The sequence below is a fragment of the Podarcis tiliguerta genome (genome assembly GCF_965153285.1).
Source record: "Podarcis tiliguerta genome assembly, chromosome: 9".
Lineage (NCBI taxonomy): Eukaryota > Metazoa > Chordata > Lepidosauria > Squamata > Lacertidae > Podarcis > Podarcis tiliguerta.
In genome coordinates this window covers 5,729,610-5,753,733 of record NC_139542.1, presented here as the reverse complement: position 1 = coordinate 5,753,733, position 24,124 = coordinate 5,729,610, and the positions used below count along the sequence as shown (strand labels likewise).

At 46.5% G+C, this 24,124-nt stretch overlaps 2 protein-coding genes across 5 annotated transcripts in view; both read right to left on the bottom strand.

Annotated features, from left to right (window-relative positions):
- Positions 1-2,479: 2,479 nt before the first annotated feature.
- On the bottom strand, positions 2,480-8,460 carry LOC310657714 (vasotocin-neurophysin VT-like). Its single transcript, XM_083398828.1, has 3 exons — positions 8,239-8,460; positions 4,607-4,808; positions 2,480-2,820 (listed from the first exon to the last, which is right to left on the bottom strand). The coding sequence occupies exons 1-3, from the start codon at positions 8,356-8,358 to the stop codon at positions 2,651-2,653; spliced, it is 492 nt and encodes a 163-aa protein (XP_083254954.1). The 5' UTR covers positions 8,359-8,460; the 3' UTR covers positions 2,480-2,650.
- Positions 8,461-22,911: 14,451 nt separating this feature from the next.
- Positions 22,912-24,124, bottom strand: part of LOC310657549 (RING finger protein 37-like) — a 28,790-nt gene continuing 27,577 nt past the window's right edge. For all 4 annotated transcript variants that reach the window (XM_083398359.1, XM_083398358.1, XM_083398357.1 and 1 more), the window contains one exon: positions 22,912-23,447. In XM_083398359.1, the coding sequence (XP_083254485.1) occupies positions 23,239-23,447 (209 nt within the window). In that variant the 3' untranslated portion in view covers positions 22,912-23,238. The remainder of the gene's footprint in view (positions 23,448-24,124) is intronic.

The window sequence follows — 24,124 nt, the reverse complement described above, 5'->3', positions numbered from 1 at the left end:
CAGTATTTTCACTGCCAACTATTGCAAAGGGTCACATGATCCAATGTTTTAATTTCTTGCCACTGTGTGTATGTGGGCGGAAGTCAAGACGACTTGTTTTTGATGACTCTGCTAATGTGTGCACATATCTTTCGGATGTGTGTCGCTGCTATTTACGGGACTCCGAGGAAAAAAGGGGAGCATCCAGTGATCTGTTATTTATCGTGTTTTTAATATTCTATTGGGAGCCACCCAGAGTGGCTGGGGGAACCCAGCCAGATGGGCGGGATATGTATGTATGTATGTATGTATGTATGTGACGCGTGTGGCACTGTGGGTTAAACCACAGAACCTAGGACTTGCCGATCAGAAGGTCGATGGTTTGAATCCCCGCAATGGGGTGAGTTCCCCTTCCTCGGTCCCTGCTCCTGCCAACCTAGCAATTCGAAAGCACGTCAAAGTGCAAGTAGATAAATAGGTACTGCTCCGGCGGAAGGTAAATGGCGTTTCTGTGCGCTGCTCTGGTTCGCCAGAAGCGACTTAGTCATGCTGGCCACATGACCCGGAAGCTGTACGCCGGCTCCCTCGGCCAATAAAGCAAGATGAGCACCGCAACCCCAGAGTCATCCGTGACTGGACCTAATGGTCAGGGGTCCCTTTAACTTTTTGTATGTATGTATGTATGTATGTATGTATGTATGTATAAATAGATTTATTATTACTACCCACTTATATTCAGGTTAGGTGCATAGGGTGTTAGAGGAGGTTAGCACATCTGGTGGGTGACACAACATGCTCCTTCTGGGATAGCTTGTCCACCTTTGGTCCCCATCCTGCACTCAGCTCCCACCTGTGGCTCCTAGAAACTGTCAGTATGTGACAGCGGCCACACCTGGGGAACAGCTTCCACTGGCAGGCTAAACCAGGTGAGGGTGCCAATGGGCCTCAACCCACATTTCCAGGGTTAAACCAGTTTTCAATCTGTAGTATGGATGTTCCCTGGAGGTGTCTGACTCGGAGCCTATTACGTTAAGCTCAGACCAAAATAAGACGTTAGTGGTGCATTGCCGGCCTGCCCTTGCCGTAGTACTTTAGGACAGTAACACAGAGGTTTTGCTGGGACAGAGTTCAAAGGGTCTTTCCAAACATCCTTCTTATTGCACATCAGTGATGAATTGTGCACATGATGTTATCAGGGTGGTCACACTCCAATCCACTATCAATGCTGTTTGTGTCTGCAAAAGTTTTGGGGTGGAATCACAGTTGGGACTCAGCTACATTAGTAAAAAATACCCAGCGATTTGAATGTGCTATAAACATGCAACACCAGGTGGCCCCAGAGAGCAGGAAAATCTAAAATATGATTTTTCTTTTGCAATAATGATCCAATTCCTGACTTATTTATAGCGCCCCCCCCCCCCCCGTGTCTAGATCCATCCGTGTATTTCCAATCAGGGCATATCCTGCCACTACCTGCGGAAATCCCATAACTTTTTCATCCACAAATACTCCGTTTTACTTTTTTACTGTGCTTTTGTTACGCTGCAGCCCCTCCCACCAGCAACAATGTGTCCCGATAGAACCATAGCTCAGTTGTTAGAGCATGAGACTCTTAATCTCACGGTCATGGGTTTGAGCCCCACTGCAGGAGGCTGTTGAACTAGATCAAGGGTAGGCAACCTAAGGCCCTTGGGCTGGATCCGGCCCAACCACCTTGTCAATCCGGCCTGTGGATGGTTCGGGAATCAGCGTGTTTTTACATGACTAGAATATGTCCTTTTATTTAAAATGCATCTCTGGGTTATTTGTGGGGCCTGCCTGGCGTTTTTACATGAGTAGAATGTGTCCTTTTATTTAAAATGCATCTCTGGGTTTTGTGGGGCATAGGAATTCATTATTATTTTTTCTTCAAAATATAGTCCAGCCCACCACATGCTCTGAGGGACGGAGGACCGGCCCATGGCTGAAAAAGGTTGCCGACCCCTGAACCAGATGAACCACGTGGTCCCTGCCAACTCTACAATGCCATGATTCTATTATTCTAACCAACTAAAGCAGGCTAAATCCACTACCAGTGTGGATTTGTGTCCAGAACACAGCTGCAATAAAACACCAGCGTTAAGGGGCCCAAAGTATCCCCACCATGTATTTGAAAATATCAAGCGTTTCCCAGGAGGTTGTTGAACTAGATCAGGGGTTGGCAATTGGCAACCTAAGGCCCGGGGGCTGGATGCGGCCCAATCACCTTCTCAATCCGGCCTGTGGACAGTCCGGGAATCAGAGTGTTTTTACATGAGTAGAATGTGTCCTTTTATTTAAAATGCACCTCTGGGTTATTTGTGGGGCATAGGAATTCGTTCATATTTTTTCCCCAAAACATAGTCCAGCCCACCACATTTCTATTATTCTAACCAACTAGAGCAGGCTAAATCCACTACCACCATGTTTTGGAAAATATCAAGCGTTTCCCTGCATATATGACACAGGACAAAACATGCAACACAATGCAATAAAAGAATTTTATTATTTGCTGTGTATTTACATTTTTGTCTCCCAATTTTTATTTCTTCTTTATGCTATTTAGGATATTCTTGGGATTCTTCTTTTTCTGAGGGTGTTCTGAAATATGAGTTGGAGAACCGGTGTTCTGGGGGCTGCCTCCCCGTGGACTTCAGTAAAACTGCTGCTTCCCCTGTTGCTGCCTGTTTGCATTCGCCATGTGCATCAGTTTGAGGAGGAGATCCCCTGCCGAGCTGTCCAGCACAGTCAGGTTCCTTTCAGAGGGCATTCGACTCCTGTCGCTGCTTTCATCCACGCACGCTGCATCTGTGGTGCAGCTCTCTGTGGAAGAAAGGAGTAAAACAAATATATGAAAGTTTCTGTGCTTTAATCTTCTGGCAAGCCTTTTGGGCTGGTCACAAAGTCTCCCCTGGTATTCTTGCAGTGAAGCTGGTAAACTGTGGCCTAGAGGATGTGAACTGTTAGGTGGATTTGTAGCTGTTTGACTAACTGAGGCCCAAAAGGACTCCCCCGTGGTTCCTCGCCATCCTGGGAGAAAAGGACAAGTGGGGTGCTGCAGGGTTCTGTCCTGGGCCCGTTGTTGTTCTACGTGACTTGGGCGAAGGCATAGAAGGGGATGATCATCAAATCTGTAGATGACACCAAACTGGGAGGGGTAGCTAAGACCTCAGAGAATCAGGACTGAAGATGAGCTTCACAGATTGGAGAACTGGGCCCAAACTTTTTTTAGAAATGAATTTCCATAGGGACAAATGTAAGGTTTGACATGTAGACAGGAATAACCAGGTGCACAAATATAGGATGGGTGACACCCGGCTTGACTGCAGAACATGTGAAAAGGATCTTGGGGTCTTAGTAGAGACCACAAGCTTAACATGAGAGAACACTGTGATGCAGCAGCAAAAAAAGTGAATGCTAATCTAAGCTGCTTCAACAGAAGTCTAGTATCCAGGTCAAAGGAAGTAACAATACCATTCTATTTTCCCTTGCTCAGACCCAACCTGGATCATTGTGTCCCACTCTGGTCACCACAGTTTAAGAAAGATATTGACAAGCTGGAATGTGTTCAGAAGAGGGCGAACAGGGTGACCAAGGGTCTGGAACCCAAGCCTGGTGAGGAATGGTTGAAGGAGTGTTGGGTATGTTTAGCCTGGGGGAGAGAAGACGGAGAGGTTATATGAGCCGTCTTCAAATATCTGAAGGGCTGTCCCATGGAGGACGGAGCAAGATTCTTTTCTGCTGCTCCAGGACCCAAAGCAATAGATTCAAATACAAGACAGGAGAGTCTGACTACACATTAGGAAGAACGTTCTGCTGCTGAACCTTCTAAGCGCAAGAGCTGCTTGGCATTGGAAGTTTTTAAAGGTAAGTTGGATGGCCACCTGTCTTGCATGATCTAGTTGAGATTCCGTCATTGCAGGGGCTGTTCTAAATGACCTTTGAGGGTTCCTCCCAGTTCTACAATTCTGTTATGCTATGGTCATGACTTGTTAAATAAGTTGGAGTTCTTGTTATTAAATATACCAAGAAAAAAGCACACCAAGAACTCTGGCCAGTATAAGTTTCAGTAGTGGGAGTGGTCCCTATTCGCATATCAATAGTCAATTGTAACAAAAACTAATCCACTCAAAAGTACGTTGGAAAGCCTATTGCCTTTTATATGTGCTTAAGGGGGCAGATGAGATCCTCTAGATCTTCTTAAAGGCATAGAGTTCTATGGACTAACATGAACTTATCTCTACTCATAAACTCTTATCTCTAATCCTGTAACAAATTATTGTGTTATACATATCCTTACGAGTTTGAGTCTGTAATCTCTGTTTGAGTTTGTAATCTCTATTTGAGTTTGTAATCATTGTCAGAATACACACTTTTGAATGGGTTAGTTTTTGTTACAACTGACTATTGATTTGCGAGTAGGGACCACTCCCACTACTGAAACTTTGGCCTGAGTTCTTGGTGTGCTTTTTTCATGGTCATGACTTGTAGCAGTTAATGTGTCTTTGCCTTGGTTTTCCACTTGCTTTTTCTGACTCACATCCCCCCTCTTCCTCTCTCCAGCACCCCCTCTTGCTGAGCTTCATCTCCCGCGCACGGATACCCTTACCGTCATTGCAGCATATGCCCGACGCTGCACACCTCCCTCCCGCATTGCAGGGCTTCCCGCCGGCCTCGCAGGGCGAAGGCAGATAATTTTCCTCCAGGCAGCGCAGAGATTCCGGGGTGCCAAAGTAGCAGCCAAATTCTTCTCCGCAGCAGATGTTGGGGCCAAAGCAGTTTCCTTTCTTTCCAGGACCACAGGTGATGCACTGAGAGAGAGAGAGACAGACAGAGAGAGAATGGGTGGTGCTGAGTTCGAGTTTGGCTACGGCAACGTGACTACAGGTATGCTGAACTAGATGGCTGTTTGGTCTGATCCAGCAGGGTTCACGAAAATCCATCCAGACCAGCGTTCCCTGTCCCACAGCAACAAGCCGGGTGCTGCCAGGTACCCCACAAGCAGGGGAACCCCCGTCCCTGCCTTGGCTATCAGTATTCAGAGGTATAGTGCCTCTGAAGCTGGAGGTTTCATCCAACCATGCTGGCTAACACAGACCTGTCCCCCAGGATGGATTTCTCTAATTCCCCTTTCAAAACCATTTGAGGCTACAGTCCTAAGCATATTGTCCTAGGTCTAGACACCATGGGTGACGTCCCACTTAACGTTACTCAGGGTAGACACACTGAATTTAATGCACATTATCATGATCCTAAGGGATGCGGGTGGCGCTGTGGGTTAAACCAAGCCTAGGACTTGCCAGTGAGAAGGTCGGCGGTTCGAATCCCCGCGACGGGGTGAGCTCCCGTTGCCCTGTCCCTGCTCCTGCCCACCTAGCAGTTTGAAAGCACATCAGAGTGCAAGTAGATAAAAAGGTACCGCTCCGGCGGGAAGGTAAACGGCGTTTCTGTGCGCTGCTCTGGTTCGCCAGAAGCGGCTTAGTCATGCTGGCCACATGACCCAGAAGCTGTACAAAGGCTCCCTTGGCCAGTAAAGCAAGATGAGCGCCGCAACCCCAGAGTCGGCCATGACTGGACCTAATGGTCAGGAGTCCCTTTACCTTTTTATCATGATCCTACCTTTTCTCGAAGGAGCTGAAGGTGGTGCACATTGCTCTCTTCCTATCCATTTCATAAAGGCATTGTATTAATTAATCATTTTATATTTAATATTTCTCGCCACATCTACCAGGCAGAGTGATGTGCCTCTCTCTGAATCTGTTTTCTATTTAGCAAAGTTCAGAAATGGACTTTCTTTTTATTCCAATCACACCAGGAATCTTCATTTGAACCGAGTGCAAATGTGAACGTTTATTTCAACAAGCTGATCCTCACCAATTAGTATTTATTTCTTTAACAAATCCCGCTTGATTGTAATGAAGCCTTTAAGCAATTTGCAAAAAGGATTAAAATCATCTAAAGAAAAGAAATGTGTTTTAAGTAGGTGCTGAAAACAGTACAGCAAAGGGAACAGCCAGATATCACTAGGCAGGGAGTTTCAAAGTTTGTGTGTTGCCACACTAAAAGGCTGATCGCTTGAAACAGTGCCAATCCCACAGACTGAAGCCGTTGACTGGGCACACCTGGGGTAAGAGAATCATTCAATTATTGCTTAACACGGATGAAACGCCTTTGATGCACCTCAGTCGTAAACGGTTACTTCTTTTAATGGCCCTCATTCATTCATAAGAGGCCTCTTCAGAAGAGCAGCACAACTTAATATAAAACGGCTGTTTGGAGAAAATGGGTTAACTGGGAGTGGTGCTACAATGGAAGAATCACTTTGAACACGGAGCATCTAAAGGCCAGGGGGAAGATTCCTTTTTCGTACGCACACCTACTGGAGTGAGTTTCCCAACTTTTCCGCTGATGTGCCTGATGTGCAGACACCATCCAATAATTGACGGTCATGCTGGGGAAGCCACCTGCTCACTTTAAGTGGCTGTTAAAGGCACAAGAGCAGACCAGGCCCTTTTCTTCTTATCAGCTGGCAATGCTGCACTGGTCTGTGTGCAGAGAAAGTGGTTAAAAGCAGTAGAACTAGAAGCTTAAAGTCAGGGGTGGGGGACATGCAGCTCTCTAGCTGGTGTTGCAGTGCAGCTCACATCAGACACCCAGAGAACATGGCCAAATACCCCAGAGGATACTGGGAGTTGTAGTCCAACAACATCGGGAGGACCTCAGCTTCCCCACCCTTGCTTTGTGCGATCAAGGTTGCAATCCTGTACTTACTTACCTGGTTGCAAGCCTTATGAACTCAATAAGGCTTACTTTTGGGACATGGGTGGCGCTGTGGGTTAAACAACAGAAAATAGGACTTGCCGATCAGAAGGTCGGCGGTTCGAATCCCCACGACAGGGTGAGCTCCTGTTGCTCAGTCCCTGCTCCTGCCAACCTAGCAGTTCAAAAGCAGGTCAAAGTGCAAGTAGATAAATAGGTACCACTCCAGCGGGAAGGTAAACGGCGTTTCCATGCGCTGCTCTGGTTCGCCAAAAGCGGCTTAGTCATGCTGGCCACATGACCCGGAAGCTGTACGCCTGCTCCCTTGGCCAATAAAGCGAGATGAGCACTGCAAACCCAGAGTCGTCCGTGACTGGACCTAACAGTAAGGGTTCCCTTAACTTTTACCTTTGAGTAGCTATGTATAGGCTTACACCACACTCACATTTAATTATTGAAACATTAATTGCATGAGCATCACCGAAGAGGCCTTTGCAAAGGAATGATCTTGCAGTACTCACTATGCAGTTTGGAAAAAGAGCATCAAAAGGGAGTAAATGCTTCAGCACGAGTGCTGGTATGAAAAATGCTTATAAATTTAATCTGCAACATTTCTGGTGCATGAGCTGTGCACAGAGCATGACCTCATTGCTTCCCTCGAGGGAGGGTTTCACAATGTCCAGCTCACAGATAAATGAAGAGACTGACACATGTCTAACCTATGGGTTAGTGGCAAGCTGTGGGCCAAATCTGAACCCCAAGCAACCACACTTGGCTCTGCTAGCCCTGCAAGCTTCTCTAGGGAACAGAAGTACAGAGAAGAGCAGAACTTAACACGGGCATCAGAAATGGGCCGGCATGGAAGGTTGAAAGCTGTGCTTCGAGATCCCTGCACCGTTACTAATAGAGGCTTTGCCTCTTTCTGAGATTGTGGCAGAATAAATGTAGGTGCATCATCTTCTTGACAATCTAAGACACAAATTAAAGTCTTTTCTAAGATGCTTACTGTCTTATCTCCCTCTCATATAGACATATAAATCTACGGCAGCACACAACCCGTGTGTTCAGGACACCTTTAAAGCTCCTAAATAATCCTGGGAATTGTAGTTTGTTAAAGGTCCTGGGAATTGTAGCTCTGTGAGGGGTAGACTGCCATTCCCAGGATTTGGGGCGGGTGCGCTTTAAATGTCCTTTAAAGGTATGGTTGTCTCTGCAGCCTTGAGGGAGCATTCCTTCACTCTTTTGCTACAGTAGTTGCAGCACCTCTCTCTCTTCCATAAGGAGCAGTGCTCCATCCCTGTAGAGCAGAAACAGGTCTGAGAGGCAGAGCAAAGCAGAAAAGGGATTAGGGACACAAAGACACCTTTGGAACAATTCCCCCATAACCAGCAAAGGAGCAGAAAAGCAGTCTCTTTCGGAGACAGGCACATCAATTGAGATTTGCAGGTGCATCAATTGAGATCGTCTCTCTCTCTCTCCTACCTGTCTGATTTCTGTGTCTGGGAATGCTCTCTTTCCTCCCCGAGGGCAGTTCTGGATGTAGCAAGCTGAAGACAAGGTGAGTAGGCAAAGGACGTAGACTGGAAGTGAGGTCTCAGGCATCTTGGTGGGCTTGCAAATCTCGCTCGCAGGCTGTCTTCCTCTCCTGGCTTCTGCCTCCTGTATCTGTCTCCTTCCTGGACCACCTGGCTCTTTATACCCTTCGTAGCTCCTCGACGCAACACTTCTATCATCATGGCCAGGATGTTTATTTTCTCTGCCCCCACCCTCCTCCGCACAACTCATACCTCTCCACCCCCCTCCAAGCTGGACATGAAATCACACAATAATTGAACCAATTCAGTGCACAGCCAAGCTCAGGTCCCCAAAGTCTCTGGCTCTCTCTTGTTTATTTTATTTTATTTTTAAGTGGTGCAAGAATATTATTAATACGTGCATCATAATAAATTTGAGTAGGATGGATTGCAGCACTGGAGTACACAGGGAGGGGAGTCTGCCTGAGAAGAGGAGAGAGGCCTTCTGGGTGAATTTTCTCTGCCCGTGTGTGCAGTACTTCTTTTTCCAGGCGTCGAAGGCATCAAAAACAAAATTCTGGCAACAATTTCTACATAATTCCACTCATCCTTATATCGTTCCCTGCGGCTTGTGGGATAATTTGGCTGCTTGAGCCCTTGCATTCAACAGGGGATGCCCATATCTGTCAAATCTGTCAAGGCCCTTTCCACCTGGCCTTCGGGGGTGAGGCCCACACTCACCAGCCCCACCGAAGAGGCTCCTCATGAGGCCAGAGGAACATCGCCCAGCTAATGTTTTAGTCATTGATTTTAATATGCTGTACACCGCTTTGAGATTTGTATTAAAAATATAAAGCGGTGTGTGTGTGTGTATTGGTTTCTTGGAGTTTCTCATGTTTCCAGTCCAGTTTCAGGTGTGTTGTTTTTTTTTTAAAGAAGTCCTCATGAAAATTCATTGGAATTTTAGAATTTCCCAGAACATATACATCTGTATGCAATTTTGCCTAATATGCACATTTGTGCAAAGCAACATCCAGTTTTTGCATGCGATCTCCACTTATATATACCCAACGCATGCAGTTTGGGGCACGTTGCTTGGCAGTGGAGCTGCATTGCAAAATTTGAAGAAGGGCAAGTTTCAATGGTTGGCTATGTTTTGGTTTGCATATTGTTCTGCAAAGTGAGAATTAGTTAGGGCTGATCTTTAAATGCCACCTGAATCAAAAGTCTCCCCCATCCTGGGGCAAAAGGCGAAAGGTTAAACATAAGATACTTACAGATACAAAAGAAAGAGGAGGCTTCGGCCTCCCAGACTTTAAATTGTATTATGAGGCTGCATGTTTAGTTTGGATTAGGGACTGGATAAAACTGGAAAAGGAAGAAGCATTAGATTTGGAAGGTCATGATAACAGATATGGATGGCATGCATATTTATGGTATGGGAAAGGGAAAGTACATAAAAGATTTTACAATCATTTAATTAGGAAATCATTAATGAGAGTGTGGGAGAGGTACAAAGACCTAATAGAACAAAAAACACTTTGGTGGCTATCAACAATTGAAGCTTCATTACTTAAACCACTTGGTAAAAAGGGAAAGTGGCCTGTGTATAAGACTTACTGAGACATCAAGAAGGAAAATGGAAATTAAAAGATTATGAGGAAATCAAAGACCATTTTCAGAGTTGGTTGCATTACAGACAATTATATGAGATGTACAAGGAAGATAACAAAAAACGGGTTTGGCTATACAATTTCTAGATTATATGAAAATGATGTATAGATGGTATACTACACCCGCAAAAATGGCAAAAATGTATAAAATCAGGTCAAATACATGTTGGAAATGTAAAGAAAAAGAAGGTACTTTGTATCACATGTGGTGGGAATGCAGAGAAGTTAAAAAATTTTGGGAGATGATATATAATGAATTGAAAAAAATGTTCAAAATGACATTTGTAAAAAAGCCAGAAGCATTTTTGTTAGGGATTTTAGGACAAGACCTACCAGGAAAAACAAAGACCTTATTTATGTACGCTACAACAGCGGCAAGCGTCCTGTTAGCACAAGGATGGAAGAATGAGGAAATCCCAATGAAAGAACAACGGCAAGAGAAACTGATGAGCTCTGCGGAGTTGGCAAAGTTAACATATAAATTATGTGAGAAGGACAACCATGACTTCAGGGAAGAATGGTAACTCTTTACAAACTATTTTAAAAGACAACAAAAGGATTTGGACGCCTTGGCAGGTTTTGAATAAATTTGATTGAACAAATTTATTAGTAGGACATAGGATAGATAAGGCAATGATATGTACAATTTTACAACATGCAGAGAATAATATGTGTAAACAAATTAGAGAGGTGAGCTGAGGGACGTCTCTGGAGGGTGGGGAAGGGAGGGAGGGGGAAAGAGGGGAATGTAATTGGATATATTGATTTATAATTTGATTTGTTAAATTTGCTCAATAAAAATATATTTTTTAAAAAGTCTCCCCCATCCTTAGCTTCAGGTGGCAGATTCTGTGGGGTTGGGGATGGATAGGACTATGTGTTTTCTACGCTGCCTGGCCTGCACTCCCTAAGGGAGCCTCCTTCCCTCAAATCCCATCCCCCTTGTTGAAGGAAAATATGACTACCAACTTTTGTGCATGGATTTGATGAGGGTGCCATCTGGCCCTTTGCCTTAGGCACGCAGGTCCTGCTTGAGCCATCAAGAGACTCACTGCCATCCCAATATCGGCCACATCTGGCATGGTGAATCTTCCCTCCTCCCATGGGCTGCTTGTTTGACGCTAACCCATGACGGGGCCTTTTCGGTGGTGACTTCCCCATTGTGCAATGCCCTCCCTAGTGAGGTGAGCCCGTCTCCATCATTATTAACTTGTAGGAGGAATCTGACAACTTACCCAGGCATTTAGTGGCTGAGGAACACTGTCGCTGGAAAACTCAAGTACATTGGATGGAAATGTGTTTTTAACTGCAGTTTAATTGTACTAGAAAGTTTTCGACTGTAATTATTTATACAGCGTTTGAAACTGTTTTGTAATCTTTCTGTTTGGAAGTTGTATATCTGCATGCTGCCCTGCCACCTCGGGGAGGAAGGGAAGGACAACAACAACAACAACAACAACAACAACAACAACAACAACGTAAATAAATAAGGCCAGGTGACTTAATTGTTTTTCTTTCTGCCAGGCAATTTCCTGCAAGCACCAAGCAGAACAGAAGACTGGGAGATCTTGAGTGTTAGCAATATACAAATTTATTGAAATGCAACAGCTTAATGAATTTAAAGACAAGTGAATGAACAACTAAAAATCCTGAATTCAGGGACGTCCCTGGAAAATAGGGACACTGGGAGGGTCTGCAAGAGGCCAGTCCTTCTTTGCAACTGATCATCTTTTAACTCAGGTGTGGGGAACCTCCATGTGTTGCTAGACTACAACTCCCATTGGCCTCAGCAAGATGGCCAGAGGCCAGGCATGATGGGGGTTGCCGTTCCCCAGACACGCTTGGAGAAAAGGCCTATCTCGCATATTTGTGACAGCATTTTGAGTTAGGTATACAGTAGCATTTTAAAAATATGTGTGGAGGATCTTTTCTTGGGGTTGAGAGGACATGCTCCTGCACTGTTGGCCCATCTCACACCGCTAGTGAATGTTAATCCATGCATTTCCGACTTACTTTTATATCCTGCTTCAAAATCCCTCACTCCTCCATTCTGCTACTCACTTCTCCCTTCTCAAAAAAGTTCGTTGGGAGCTGAAGTAGATGCCTCGAGTTAGAAGGTAGGTTGCCACACATCTGCAATTCCCTGGACATATTCGGAATATTGCAGCTGCAAGCAGTCTGGGAAAGTGTTGGTAGTGTTGCCAAATTTCCTCAGAAATGGCCAATTTCTTTGTCCAAAAAAGTTTTTGCTCGGATTTTCACTTTTTGAAACATGGCAACCCTATGGAAGGAAGCCAGGTGAGAACAGGTGGCCAGTCCCTCAGCTGACTTGCACCAACCGTGTATATATGTTGTTGTTGTTTAGTCATTTAGTCATGTCCGCCTCTTCATGACCCCCTGGACCAGAGCACGCCAGGCACTCCTGTCTTCCACTGCCTCCTGCAGTTTGGTCAGACTCATGCTGGTACCTTCGAGAACACTGTCCCACCATCTCGTCCTCTGTCATCCCCTTCTCCTTGTGCCCTCCATCTTTCCCGACATCAGGGTCCTTTCCAGGGAATCTTCTCTTCTCATGAGGTGGCCAAAGTCTTGGAGCCTCAGCCTCAGGGGTTAGAAGCTGAGTTCTTGCAGTTCGCTTTCCTCCCAAACCACAAGGCGAAACCTTAGAAGGCCTTTTGGAGAAGGCCATCGTGGAAGTCGTTCATCCTCACACAGATGGGGATTTTTGTGGAGGATGAGTTTTGGCTGCATGAACCGGGGCTGAACGGCCGCACTGCCATCAGGATGTGGTGTTTGCGTGGGGATGCCATCTGCACCCTGGCAGAGAGACATCCTCTCTGGGATTCTGCTGGGAGCGAGGCGTGGGCAGGGCCCACAAAAAGATCATTAGGAATTTGTCAGTGAGGTGCCAAGGGTACCATCCCACTTAGTCCTGGGGACAAAAAACATCACCTTGCTGACAAAGGTCTGTATAGTTAAAGCCATGGTTTTCCCTGTAGTGATGTATGGAAGTGAGAGCTGGACCATAAAGAAGGCTGATCGCCGAAGAATTGATGCTTTTGAATTCTGGTGCTGGAGGAGACTCTTGAGAGTCCCATGGACTGCAAGAAGATCAAACCTCTCCATTCTGAAGGGAATCAGCCCTGAGTGCTCACTGGAAGGACAGATTGTGAAGCTGAGGCTCCAAGACTTTGGCCACCTCATGAGAAGAGAAGACTCCCTGGAAAAGACCCTGATGTTGGGAAAGATGGAGGGCACAAGGAGAAGGGGACGACAGAGGACGAGATGGTTGGACAGTGTTCTCGAAGCTACCAGCATGAGTTTGACCAAACTGCGGGAGGCAGTGGAAGACAGGAGTGCCTGGCGTGCTCTGGTCCATGGGGTCACGAAGAGTTGGACATGACTAAACGACTAAACAACAACAACAAAAATAAAATATACATTTTTTTAAAAAAAAAGGAAAAAAGAGGAAAAAAAGAAAAGAGGAAGTGTGAAGGCTACCTCCATGTTTTGATTCAAGGACTGCCAATGTGTTGCCCATTGGTGAGTCAACTCTCACAACCCTCCTCCCTCTGTTTTGCAGTGTTGTGGTTTGTTTGGGCCCAAACAACTCCCTCCAACTCTGAGCAACTTCTCCTCGGATGCCCCCCCACGCCACCCCTGCAGTGCGGTCCCCAAAGGAAGACGCTTCCCAGACCTGACACCAGCAGGGAATGACCTTAGGAACGTGGCATTAATATGCAAGGGGGAATCTTGTGAATTGCAAACGCGTCAACGAACCCCTCTCAGAGGGCCCGTTGCTGCCCGGGCAGATCAGCATGGCAGATTCTTCTCATCTTTCAACAGGAATTATGAAAGGTCGCTGTTCATTGTTTAATTAAGAGGAAAATGAGGAGCGGAGGGGGTGAGGGTAATGACGGCTCAGCAGAACATCACATCCGAAATTCCTGCTGCGTGCAGCTTGCTTCAGAAGGAGGGGAAGAAGTACATAGCAGGTAGGCAGAGAAGGGAAGGAGGTTTATTTCCGGCAAATAAATTTGGGAGAACATGTGTTGTGAGAAGGTATGGTGCTCATATAGGTTTATGAATGTAAAGTTGTTGTTCCAGCGGGGTGGGGGGGCACACGTTGTTTTTATTAATGGGGGATGAGAGTGTGAAAGGAGCAAAATCAATGTGGCAAAGTGGTTGGACCAGGAGGCAGGAAGTTCACCATGTAGCCTCAGGCCAGTTACAGTCCCTCACCCTAACCTCCCTTGTAGTGTTGTTGTAAGGATAAGACAGTGAGAGAGATGACCAGGTGTGCTGTTTTGAGCTCCTTGGGGAAAGGGTGGGACGTAAACATTGTTAAAAAGCTGGGTGCCTCTCCATCTCTCTGCCGAGTGGTGGCAAAACCCCAGGGCGTTCCCAGCACTCACCCAGGGTCTGTGCCCCGTCGGAGAACTGAGGCACAGCAGAGATGTAGCTTTAAGAAATATGGTTTATCTTTCAAGAGCTCAGCCTACACTCGAGTAGGACCCTGGCAGAAACACATGCCCCACTGGCATGTTCCCTCCCTCCTGGTCGATGGTTCAGGAGCTTCAAAAGTTTTCTTCAGCCTGAACATCACACAGACCTCAGCAACTCAGCATTTTGGCTAATCTACTTTATTTACATATAAACAGCACAGCAACATGGCTCCCTCTCTCTCTAGCCTCAGACAGCAAAGAGAAAAGTAACAAAGGACAATAGTCCCACTTCACAGAACACAGTAACACAAACATCCTGTCTCTGTCACTTCTCACTCTGTGGAGACAAAATATACACCGTCATGTGAAAGACAACAATCCCACGACTGAAATCATGGAGCCGGAATTCTAACATTATCCACCTATTTACACCTTGAGTCTGCATGGAGGGAGTCCAGATTTTACAGCATGTTCATTTCAAGAGGGGCTTGTCGCTCACAGCAGTGCAGCTCTGGAGTCCAAGGGATCTCTCTAGCCAGCCTGCAGCCAGCCTGCCCAAGATGGATCCCAGTCTTTCTTCTTCTTCTCAGCAACTCTTGCTCAAAACTCTCTTTCCCTGTCCCCTCACACCCAGTTGCTATGGCAAGCTTCCAAACGCCCAGTCTCTGTCCACATTTCAGGGCAAGGAAGGAGGACAGTTGCATTGCCCATGGCTCTCAATGGCCCACTATTGTTTCTTAATGATTCAAGCTTGATCACGTCATTTTGCATAGGCTAGTTCATGATTTCCTCTGCAGCTTATATTTCTCCCTTCACATGCCAAGTAATCAAAAACTCACAATTTATTAATTTCTAGGGTTCAGGAGGAGCGGTTCTTCCCAATCTCTAACACCATGATAGATTCAATCTATAACACCGGATAATGATACAGGTTTGCAGCTGCAACCTTTTTAGAAACCAAGCAAACTACAGTGGCACCTGGGTTCTCAAACTTAATCTGTTCTGGAAGGCCGTTCCAAAACCAAAGCATTCCAAAACCAAGGCGTGCTTGCCCATAGAAAGTAATGCAAAATGGATTAATCCATTCCAGACTTTTAAAAACAACCCCTAAAACAGCAATTTAACATGAATTTTACTATCTAACGAGACCATTGATCCATAAAATGAAAGCAATAAACAATGTACCGCAGTCACACACACACTCAATCAATCAGTCAATCAATTGGTAGCTGAACTGGGTTCCACACAGTCACAAAAACAAAACAAAAAAGAGCCGCAAAGACAAAAACGCAAAATTAATAGCAAAAACAGACAGACCTCAGCATAACACTCAAAACGGAAGCTTAACACTCAAAATGGAGCATGTTCAGCTTCCGAAAAAAGTTTGCAAACTGGAACACTTACTTCCAATTTTGCAATGTTTGGGTTCCAAGTTGTTTGAGAACCAAGGTACCACTGTACCGCTTTATCTCAAATTGCCAAGAAAGGTGCTGCGATAGAAAAGGTGCAAAAACTCCAACCCTGCAATAATTGCAGATCATTCGGCTTTTTCGCAGGCTGCCAGGAGGAAACCTCAAGCTAGCTTGATGGGTGACTGTAAGAAAGGGGGGGGGGGGTCACACAGAGACAGGAGATGTTTAAATTGCTGCCACTCCACTTTCCTTCAGCGGCCGAATCTATACACAATTATATCATCTGATGTCCATTTGGCAGTCAGGGCAGAGGACTGGCGTGCCTGAGAAGTGGCTGTCAGAGTCACTTACAGGGAGACGGGGAAATGAGTGGACATTACGCTTTTGAATCACGGCTCAGCAATTTACTCCAAAGGATGAAAAGTCATCTTCATAAAATAGCCACATGCACTCTCGCTGAAATGGCCGTAATACAGTCTTCACCCATGTAAGAAATTAATATCTGGGCAGGGTGGGGGGAGGCAGCAAAAAAGGCTCACAGAGGAGAATCAGTGTCATAGTGACCCAAGTCTTGTCCACCAGCCTCTCTTGCTAAAACAGACAAGCATCTTGTAAGGCGGACAGACTTCCAAGCTCTGCTTTTTTCAGGATGATGTCTTAATGCACCTCTACATGAAGGTGTAGTGGGACGTGGGTGGCGCTGTGGTCTAAACAACAGAGCCTAGGGCTTGCCGATCAGAAGGTCCACGGTTCAAATCCCCACGATGGTGTGAGCTCCCGTTGCTCGGTCCCGTCTCCTGCCCACCTTGTTGTTGTTCAGTCGTTTAGTCATGTCCGACTCTTCGTGACCCCGTGGACCAGAGCATGCCAGGCACTCCTGTCTTCCACTGCCTCCCGCAGTTTGGTCAAACTCATGCTGGTAGCTTCGAGAACACTGTCCAACCATCTTGTCCTCTCTTGTCCCCTTCTCCTTGTGCCCTCAATCTTTCCCAACATCCAGGGAATCTTCTCATGAGGTGGCCAAAGTATGGAGCCTCAGCTTCAGGATCTGTCCTTCCAGTGAGCACTTAGGGCTGATTTCCTTAAGAATAGATAGGTTTGATCTTCTTGAATGGATAGGTTTGATCTTCTTGCAGTTTGAAAGCCCGTCAAAGTGCAAGTAGATAAATAGGTACTGCTCCAGCAGGAAGGTAAATGGTGTTTCCGTGTGCTACTCTGGTTCGCCAGAAGCGGCTTAGTCAAGCTGTCTGCAGACAAATGTCAGCTCCCTCGGCCTATAGAGCAAGATGAGCCAACCCCAGAGTCTTCCGTGACTGGACCTAATGGTCAGGGGTACCTTTACTGTTAAGTTGTGGGCAAACATATCAGATGACACAGCGATTCTTCCAAAGCAGCTCTTTATTGTAAGCTGGAACAGAACTAAGCTGAGGAGCTCAGTCAGCCTGCTTATATAGAGCTCCAGAACAATGTAACTGTTGCCATTTTCTAAAACTATCCAATCACTGAACGTCACTTTTCGATCCTTCATTTGCATAACTATCTACAGTCTCCCCCTGCTGGCCCAGGGTGAGAACTTCAGTACATAACATTTACCTTTACCTTTACATGAAAGTATAACTCCAATGGTCCAAGCCCCAGCATCTCCAGTTAAAAGATTCCTGTAGCCCCCAAGGCTGCATTAAGGTGGGCTTGTTTCACTGCTGTTTTTCTAGAAAAAGAGGTGCCAGAGTTTACCATGAACTTCTCCCTTGTTCTCTTAAAATAGCAATGCCACCCACCCGAGAGGTGCCGGAGCTGAGCTTTAGTGAGCTCTGGCTGGAAAAAAAAAGCTCTAGTTGGTCCCCAAAACAGTGCTCCCCCCACCCCACCTCTTTCAGGTATACAGAGCCAAAGCCATTTAGGGCTTTAAATGTCAGTACCAACACCTTAAGGGACGCAGGTGGCGCTGTGGGTTAAACCACAGAGCCTTGGGCTTGCCGATCAGAAGGTCGGCGGTTCAAATCCCCGTGACGGGGTGAGCTCCCGTTGCTCGGTTCCTGCTCCTGCCAACCTAGCAGTTCAAAAGCATGTCAAAGTGCAAGTAGATAAATAGGTACCACTCAGGCGGGAAGGTAAACGGCATTTCCATGCGCTGCTCTGGTTCACCAGAAGCGGCTTAGTCCTGCTGGCCACATGACCCGAAAGCTGTACTCCCGCCAATAAAGCGAGATGAGCGCTGCAACCCCAGAGTCGTCCATGACTGGACCTAATGGTCAGGGGTCCCTTTACCTTTACCTTTACCAACACTTTGAATTGTGCTTGGAAACATACTGGGAGCCAATGTAGATCATTTAAGACCGGTGTTATATGGTCACGGCGGCCACTCCCAGTCGGCAAGTCTAGTTGCCACATTCTGGATTAGTTTCCAAGATAGCAATGGAGTTTCTCACACCATCACCACAGGGCTAGGAATCTTATGGTGTGTGTGTGTTGTGTGTGTGTGTGTGAACTGTCCATTGGCATCACTGGAGATTTATTATTTTGTGGCGCCCATCCGGGCATTGCCCAATCCCATACCTGCTTAGTTTGACGCAAGGTGGTACCTTCCTAGATAATCTCCCATCACCTTCAAAACTTTGCCACTTTTGAAACCCACCTCAGAAGTTTCCAAGTGAATCAGCGAATTATCACACGGAAAGGAAGGACTCTGTTTCTTTTTTAAAAAACTGACCGCTGTCCCAAGTGTGGTTTCTAGACTGAATGCACACACTGCGAGACCAGACCAGACTTCAGATTACTGTATCTTAAAATTACATTAGCAGGAATTATCCACCCTTAAATGACTCCGTCTCCAGAATGATAATGTAGGAATGAAAGATTAAAATGCAATCACACTCTTTAAAGCCAAGGGAGGTTAATGAAAATGTTTTCCAAGTTAAGGAAGACTCTCTCACACACAGCCTGGAATCACTTAATGAAATCAGCCAATGCATCAGCTCAGAGGCTGAAGGTGAAAAACAACTGCTATGGGTTTGCGGGGAGCAAGCGCCCCTAAAATTGCTGGGTGCCAGCTTGCCCCCATAACTTCTGAAATTAACCAATGTGGGGTTTGAGCAAGGGATTTAGCAAGGTTGGCGGTTCGAATCCCCGTGATGTGGTGAGCTCCCGTTGCTCGGTCCCTGCTCCTGCCAACCTAGCAGTTCGAAAGCACGTCAAAGTGCAAGTAGATAAATAGGTACCACTCCGGCGGGAAGGTAAACGGTGTTTCCATGCGCTGCTCTGGTTCATCAGAAGCGGCTTAGTCATGCTGGCCACATGACCCGGAAGCTGTATGCCGGCTCCCTCAGCCAGTAAAACAAGATGAACGCCACAACCCCAGAGTCGGCCACGACTGGACCTAATGGTCGGGAGTCCCTTTACCTTTACTAAAAAATAGTCAAGCTAGCTTCCTCCAGAGCTTGGCTTAGAGAGGTGCCGCCAAAGAACAAAGACAGGGGGTGTTAGAATCTTTACCCTGGTGAACGTTGAGACATTAATCATGGGGGGTTGGGGAAGAGATGCCCTTTTTACATGTTATAACACAGGGCTGCCTCTGAAGGCGGTTTGGGAACTTTGGAAAGCAGGTGCAGAATTCGACAGCCGGGACAAGACGGTTTGAGCATCTTACATGTATCCTGGTCCAACTGCACTGGCTACCAATTAGTTTCCGGGCCCAATTCAAAGTGCTGGTTTTGACCTATTAAGCCTTAAACGGCTCAGGACTAAAATCTCTCCCCCCCCCATGAACGAATCCAGACCCTGACATCATCCTCTGAGGCCCTTCTTCGTGTGCCCCCTCCTTGAGAGGTCTAGAGGGTGGCAACACGAGAACAGGGCCTTATCTGCAATGGCTCCCTGTTTGTGGTATGCTCTCCCCAGGGAGGTTTGGCTGGCACCTTCATTATACAACTTTAGGCTCCAGGTGAAAAATGTCTTTCTTCAACCAGGCTAACGCCCTTTTAAATGTGTTGAGGAAGTCGGGGATTATTGGGTTGTCTTTGGTGTTATTTTTATGATGCATTTTGTGGTTTTTTTATGCTGTAATTTTGTGTTGTGAAGTGCCCTGAGATCTACAGGTATAGGGCAGTATACACTTTTTTAATAACAACAATAACTTTCCCCAATTACGGTATGTCCTCTCAGCTCAAACATACTAGGTGAGACTCACCATAGCATGTGTGGCTGTTGGCTTCTCCTTCCTCGCTTTTCCTGTTGTCCTTTAAGGTAAAGGTCAAGGGACCCCTGACCATTAGGTCCAGTCGTGGCCGACTCTGGGGTTGCGGCGCTCCTCTCGCTTTACTGGCCGAGGGAGCCGGCGTTTGTCCGCAGTTTTTCCGGGTTATGTGGCTAGCATGACCAAGCTGCTTCTGGCGAACCAGAGCAGTGCACGGGAACGCCGCTTACCTTCCCGCCTGAGCGGTACCTATTTATCTACTTGTATTTTGACATGCTTTTGAACTGTTAGGTTGGCAGGAGCAGGGACCGAGCAACAGGAGCTCACCCCGTCGTGGGGATTTGAACCACCAACCTTCTGATCGGCAAGCCCTAGGTTCTGTGGTTTAACCCACAGTGCCACCCACGTCCTCTAGGCACCCTCAAAATCTGCTCTGGTGAGTTGGGGGAGCACTTGACACAGAGGCAGCTGAAGGGGCCCAGAGAAACTGGAAGTCCTGTTGCAGAAGCCTGTGGAAATCACCTAGGGCTGGGCGATATATCGTCCAAAACCGGTATGAAGTCCACATTGTGATATCGGTTTCATAATTATTGACCTGGCAATATATTGCGAATCATGATGTGTGTGCTATGCAAATATCAGTGTGGGGGGAAAGCCAGCCAGTGCCTCTACATAGCTCCATCCTTATTTCAGACTAGAGGTGGGGAGGCCTGAAAAAACCCTGGAAAATTGGGGGGGGGAGTATATTCCCCCAAAGCTGTTTTTTTTTCCCTTGGAAAAATGGGGGGGGGGGGTGAGTTTGATATAGTTTGAATATTCCACACTCCCCCCCCCCCAATTTTCCAGGAAAAAAAGTTTTGGAAAAAAACAAAAAAAACCGGGGTCCCCCCATTTTTATGCTTTTTCCCCAGGCCTTCCCATCTCTATTTCAGACATCGTGATATATTGGCATATCACAATGTTTAGCTGGTGATATATCATTATATTGAAAGCCAGATATATCGCCCAGTCCTAATGTCACCCACTGCTTTTCAAGGAGAGTTCACATTCAGCGGTTGAGCAGCCCAGGCTTGGAGATGCAAATGAATCGTGGTACATGCATGTTATAAACTACGCTCCTGGCCTTGCATACAAATGGGATTTTGCTGCTTGCTATAGCAGTGACCATTTCAGAAAAGGCAGAACAATGGCTGGGTTTTAAGGTGGCCACTAGGCAGCATGCTCAGCCCAAGCAAAGCCTGCCTGTCTGGCAAACGTCCTCAAATGAGGTATGGCGGAGAACTAATAGGACAACAGGGAGCATCTATTCTCAGGCAGGGATGCATCATTAAACTCTCTCCCACTGAACGTTCGTAACTAATGGATGCCATGGAGGGCAGCAATGAAAAGGCAACACAAATGTCCTTATTGAAGTTTGCTTGGGAGAATTCTACTCTAGGAAGCCTGCTCCTCCAAATGTGCTTTAACTACAATGTCTGGAGGCTACAAGGGGGTGTATCTCTCCAGCGGGAGTCACCTGCTCTGATTATGGAAGGTGTCAGGTTCCACCAACATATCCATCACCAATTAAAAAGAAAAACAAGTCAGCTGGCCAGAAAAGACCAAGGCGTCAGATCTTGGACAACAGCTACCAGTCTTAGGAGAGGACAATGGTGGCAAGACCAATCAGTGGCCTTAGCTGCCGCTGAAAGGCAACTTCGTATGTTCATATGTTATTGTGTTTGACAGAATAGTGATTGTAAAGTTTGTTTCTTAGTGCTTTTGTGATTATCATGAGCCGCTTTGAGCTCTACGTTTGTTGTTGGAAAAGTGGAACAGAATATTAAATAAAATCTAAGTAGGTTTGAGGGGAAGAGGGATTTAAATCAGGTGTGTACTTACATTGGGACAGGTGTGTTCTAGCAGCAGGGCCTTTTTAGTGGTTGGCCCTATATTTATGGAAGGTCCTCTCCCAGGAAGTATGGTCCCCCATCACCGGTGACTTTTAAAAGAACGCTAAAGACATCCTCTTTTCAATCTGCTTGTGATTATGTCTTTAATGAAGTTGTGTCACTCAACTGAAGGGGAACGATGTAGATTTTAATTTAACTTTTTAAATGCATATTTATTTTGCACACTGTCTTGGGAGGGCAGTTCCACTGAAAGGCGGCTTGTGAATTAGCAATAAAACACTTTCCCTTGTGTAAAGAAAACCACGAGATTTGAAAGCCCAAACGAGATCAGCAACTTCTGACCATCATTTTTATTAAGGCTTATTATTTCCCCTGCTTCTATAGCCACCCCTCCTCTCCAGTTGCACAACAGAAATCAAGAGTGACAACAGATTTGTGTGTGCTTGCGCTTGTGTGTAAACACGCTGGCTTTTTATACAGATTGCACAACTAATGAAAATGGCCACTGTCACCGTTCAAGCGTCTCATATGGAGAGTTACTTGTTTTTCGGAAGAGGCAACCTACAGTTTCTGCAAGCTTCCCCGCACCCCCCAAGGTCGGATGTCAAATTAAGTGGCAGGCGCCACATCAGGTAGACTTTCCTTAACCACCTACCGTATTTTTTGCTCTATAAGACTCACTTTTTCCCTCCTAAAAAGTAAGGGGAAATGTGTGTGCGTCTTATGGAGTGAATGCAGGCTGCGCAGCTATCCCAGGAGCCAGAACAGCAAGAGGGATTGCTGCTTTCACTGCACAGCGATCCCTCTTGCTGTTCTGCCTTCTGAGATTCAGAATATTTTTTTTCTTGTTTTCCTCCTCCAAAAACTAGGTGCGTCTTGTGGTCTGGTGCGTCTTATAGAGCGAAAAATACGGTACTTTCCTCTCTGTAACCAAAAAAGCTCCCTCTATTGACCAGAAGGCAGGGGAAATGAGGAACAAGACAAGAGGCCTGAGCCACCTGGAAAGTAGCAAAATAATGGAGCACAGTTAGATGGACACACCACTTTTATATACAAATGACCTTTTTAAATTAGAGAAGCATATGGCTTTATTATCCTTTGATCGCTTTAGCTCTGGCACAACGTGCAACGCTGTAGCTGCATCGAGATTCTCTCCAAGCGCAGCAAGTCCTCTTCAGAACCTTGCAGAGTTTCCTTTTGCAAGGTCTCCCATCCTGGCACGACTCAAAGGAGATGGGGGGGAAAGCATGTGGAACAGCCACGGGTCTCCTCTGCTCCTTGGTCCCCCCCACAAACAGCTCACTTTTGTTTTGTTTTCCATCCAAATTCCAGAGAAAGCGTCGTGAGAACGGTGTCAGAAGTGGACCCTCAGGATGTCGTGCGTGGCAACCAGCCTCTTGCAACTCATGCACAGTATCGATAAGGACTTCTGCTTCTCGGCCAAGCAAGAGCGGCACACCAGGTGGCCGCAAGGGAGCTGGTAAACGGGCTCCGTTTTGAAGTACACGGAGAAGGTCCGGGAGCAGGAAGAACAGCCTTGGGCCGAGTCACTCCTACTGTGCTCTGCAAAAAAACAAAGGAGGAAGAAGCATACGTGAGTCCCCTTGGGGTCTCCCGGTCAGCGATACAAACCCAAATAATGGGAATTCCCACTCACTGTTGGAAAAATGCCCTGGGGGTGAGCATGCAAGCCCCTGGCACTCCAAGCGTCCTCCAGTATGCGCAGCTCTGGAGAAAGCATTCTCCCCTCATCTCCAGTGCGCTCAGCAACATAAACCAGCTGCTATTATGCACACTAATCTTCTAGCTTACGCAGCAAGAAGCTTGAAGCATCGTAGAGCTAATCTGTTTCTTTACACACTATGCACAGACAAAGGCATATTGGTGTCGGAGAGAACAGGACAAGTAAAAGTACATTACAGTGGAAGCTCGGGTCGCGAACATGATCCATGCGGGATGCACGCTCGTAACCCGCAGTGGCGCATCTGCGCAGGTTGCGATTTGGCGCTTCTGCGCATGTGCAACCGCTGAAACCCGGAAGTAACCCATTCCGGTACTTCCGGGTTTCAGCGGGTGTGTAACCCCAAAAAACGCAACCTGAAGCAGCTGTAACCCGAGGTATGACTGTACAGCGGAAGACTGTCTTCCGTTTCTCACGCTTTTCTCAGACAGGCATGTGATTTAGAACAATCTCATCTGCAGCATCGGACTGTGTGAAATACTGACACTCACGGCAAACA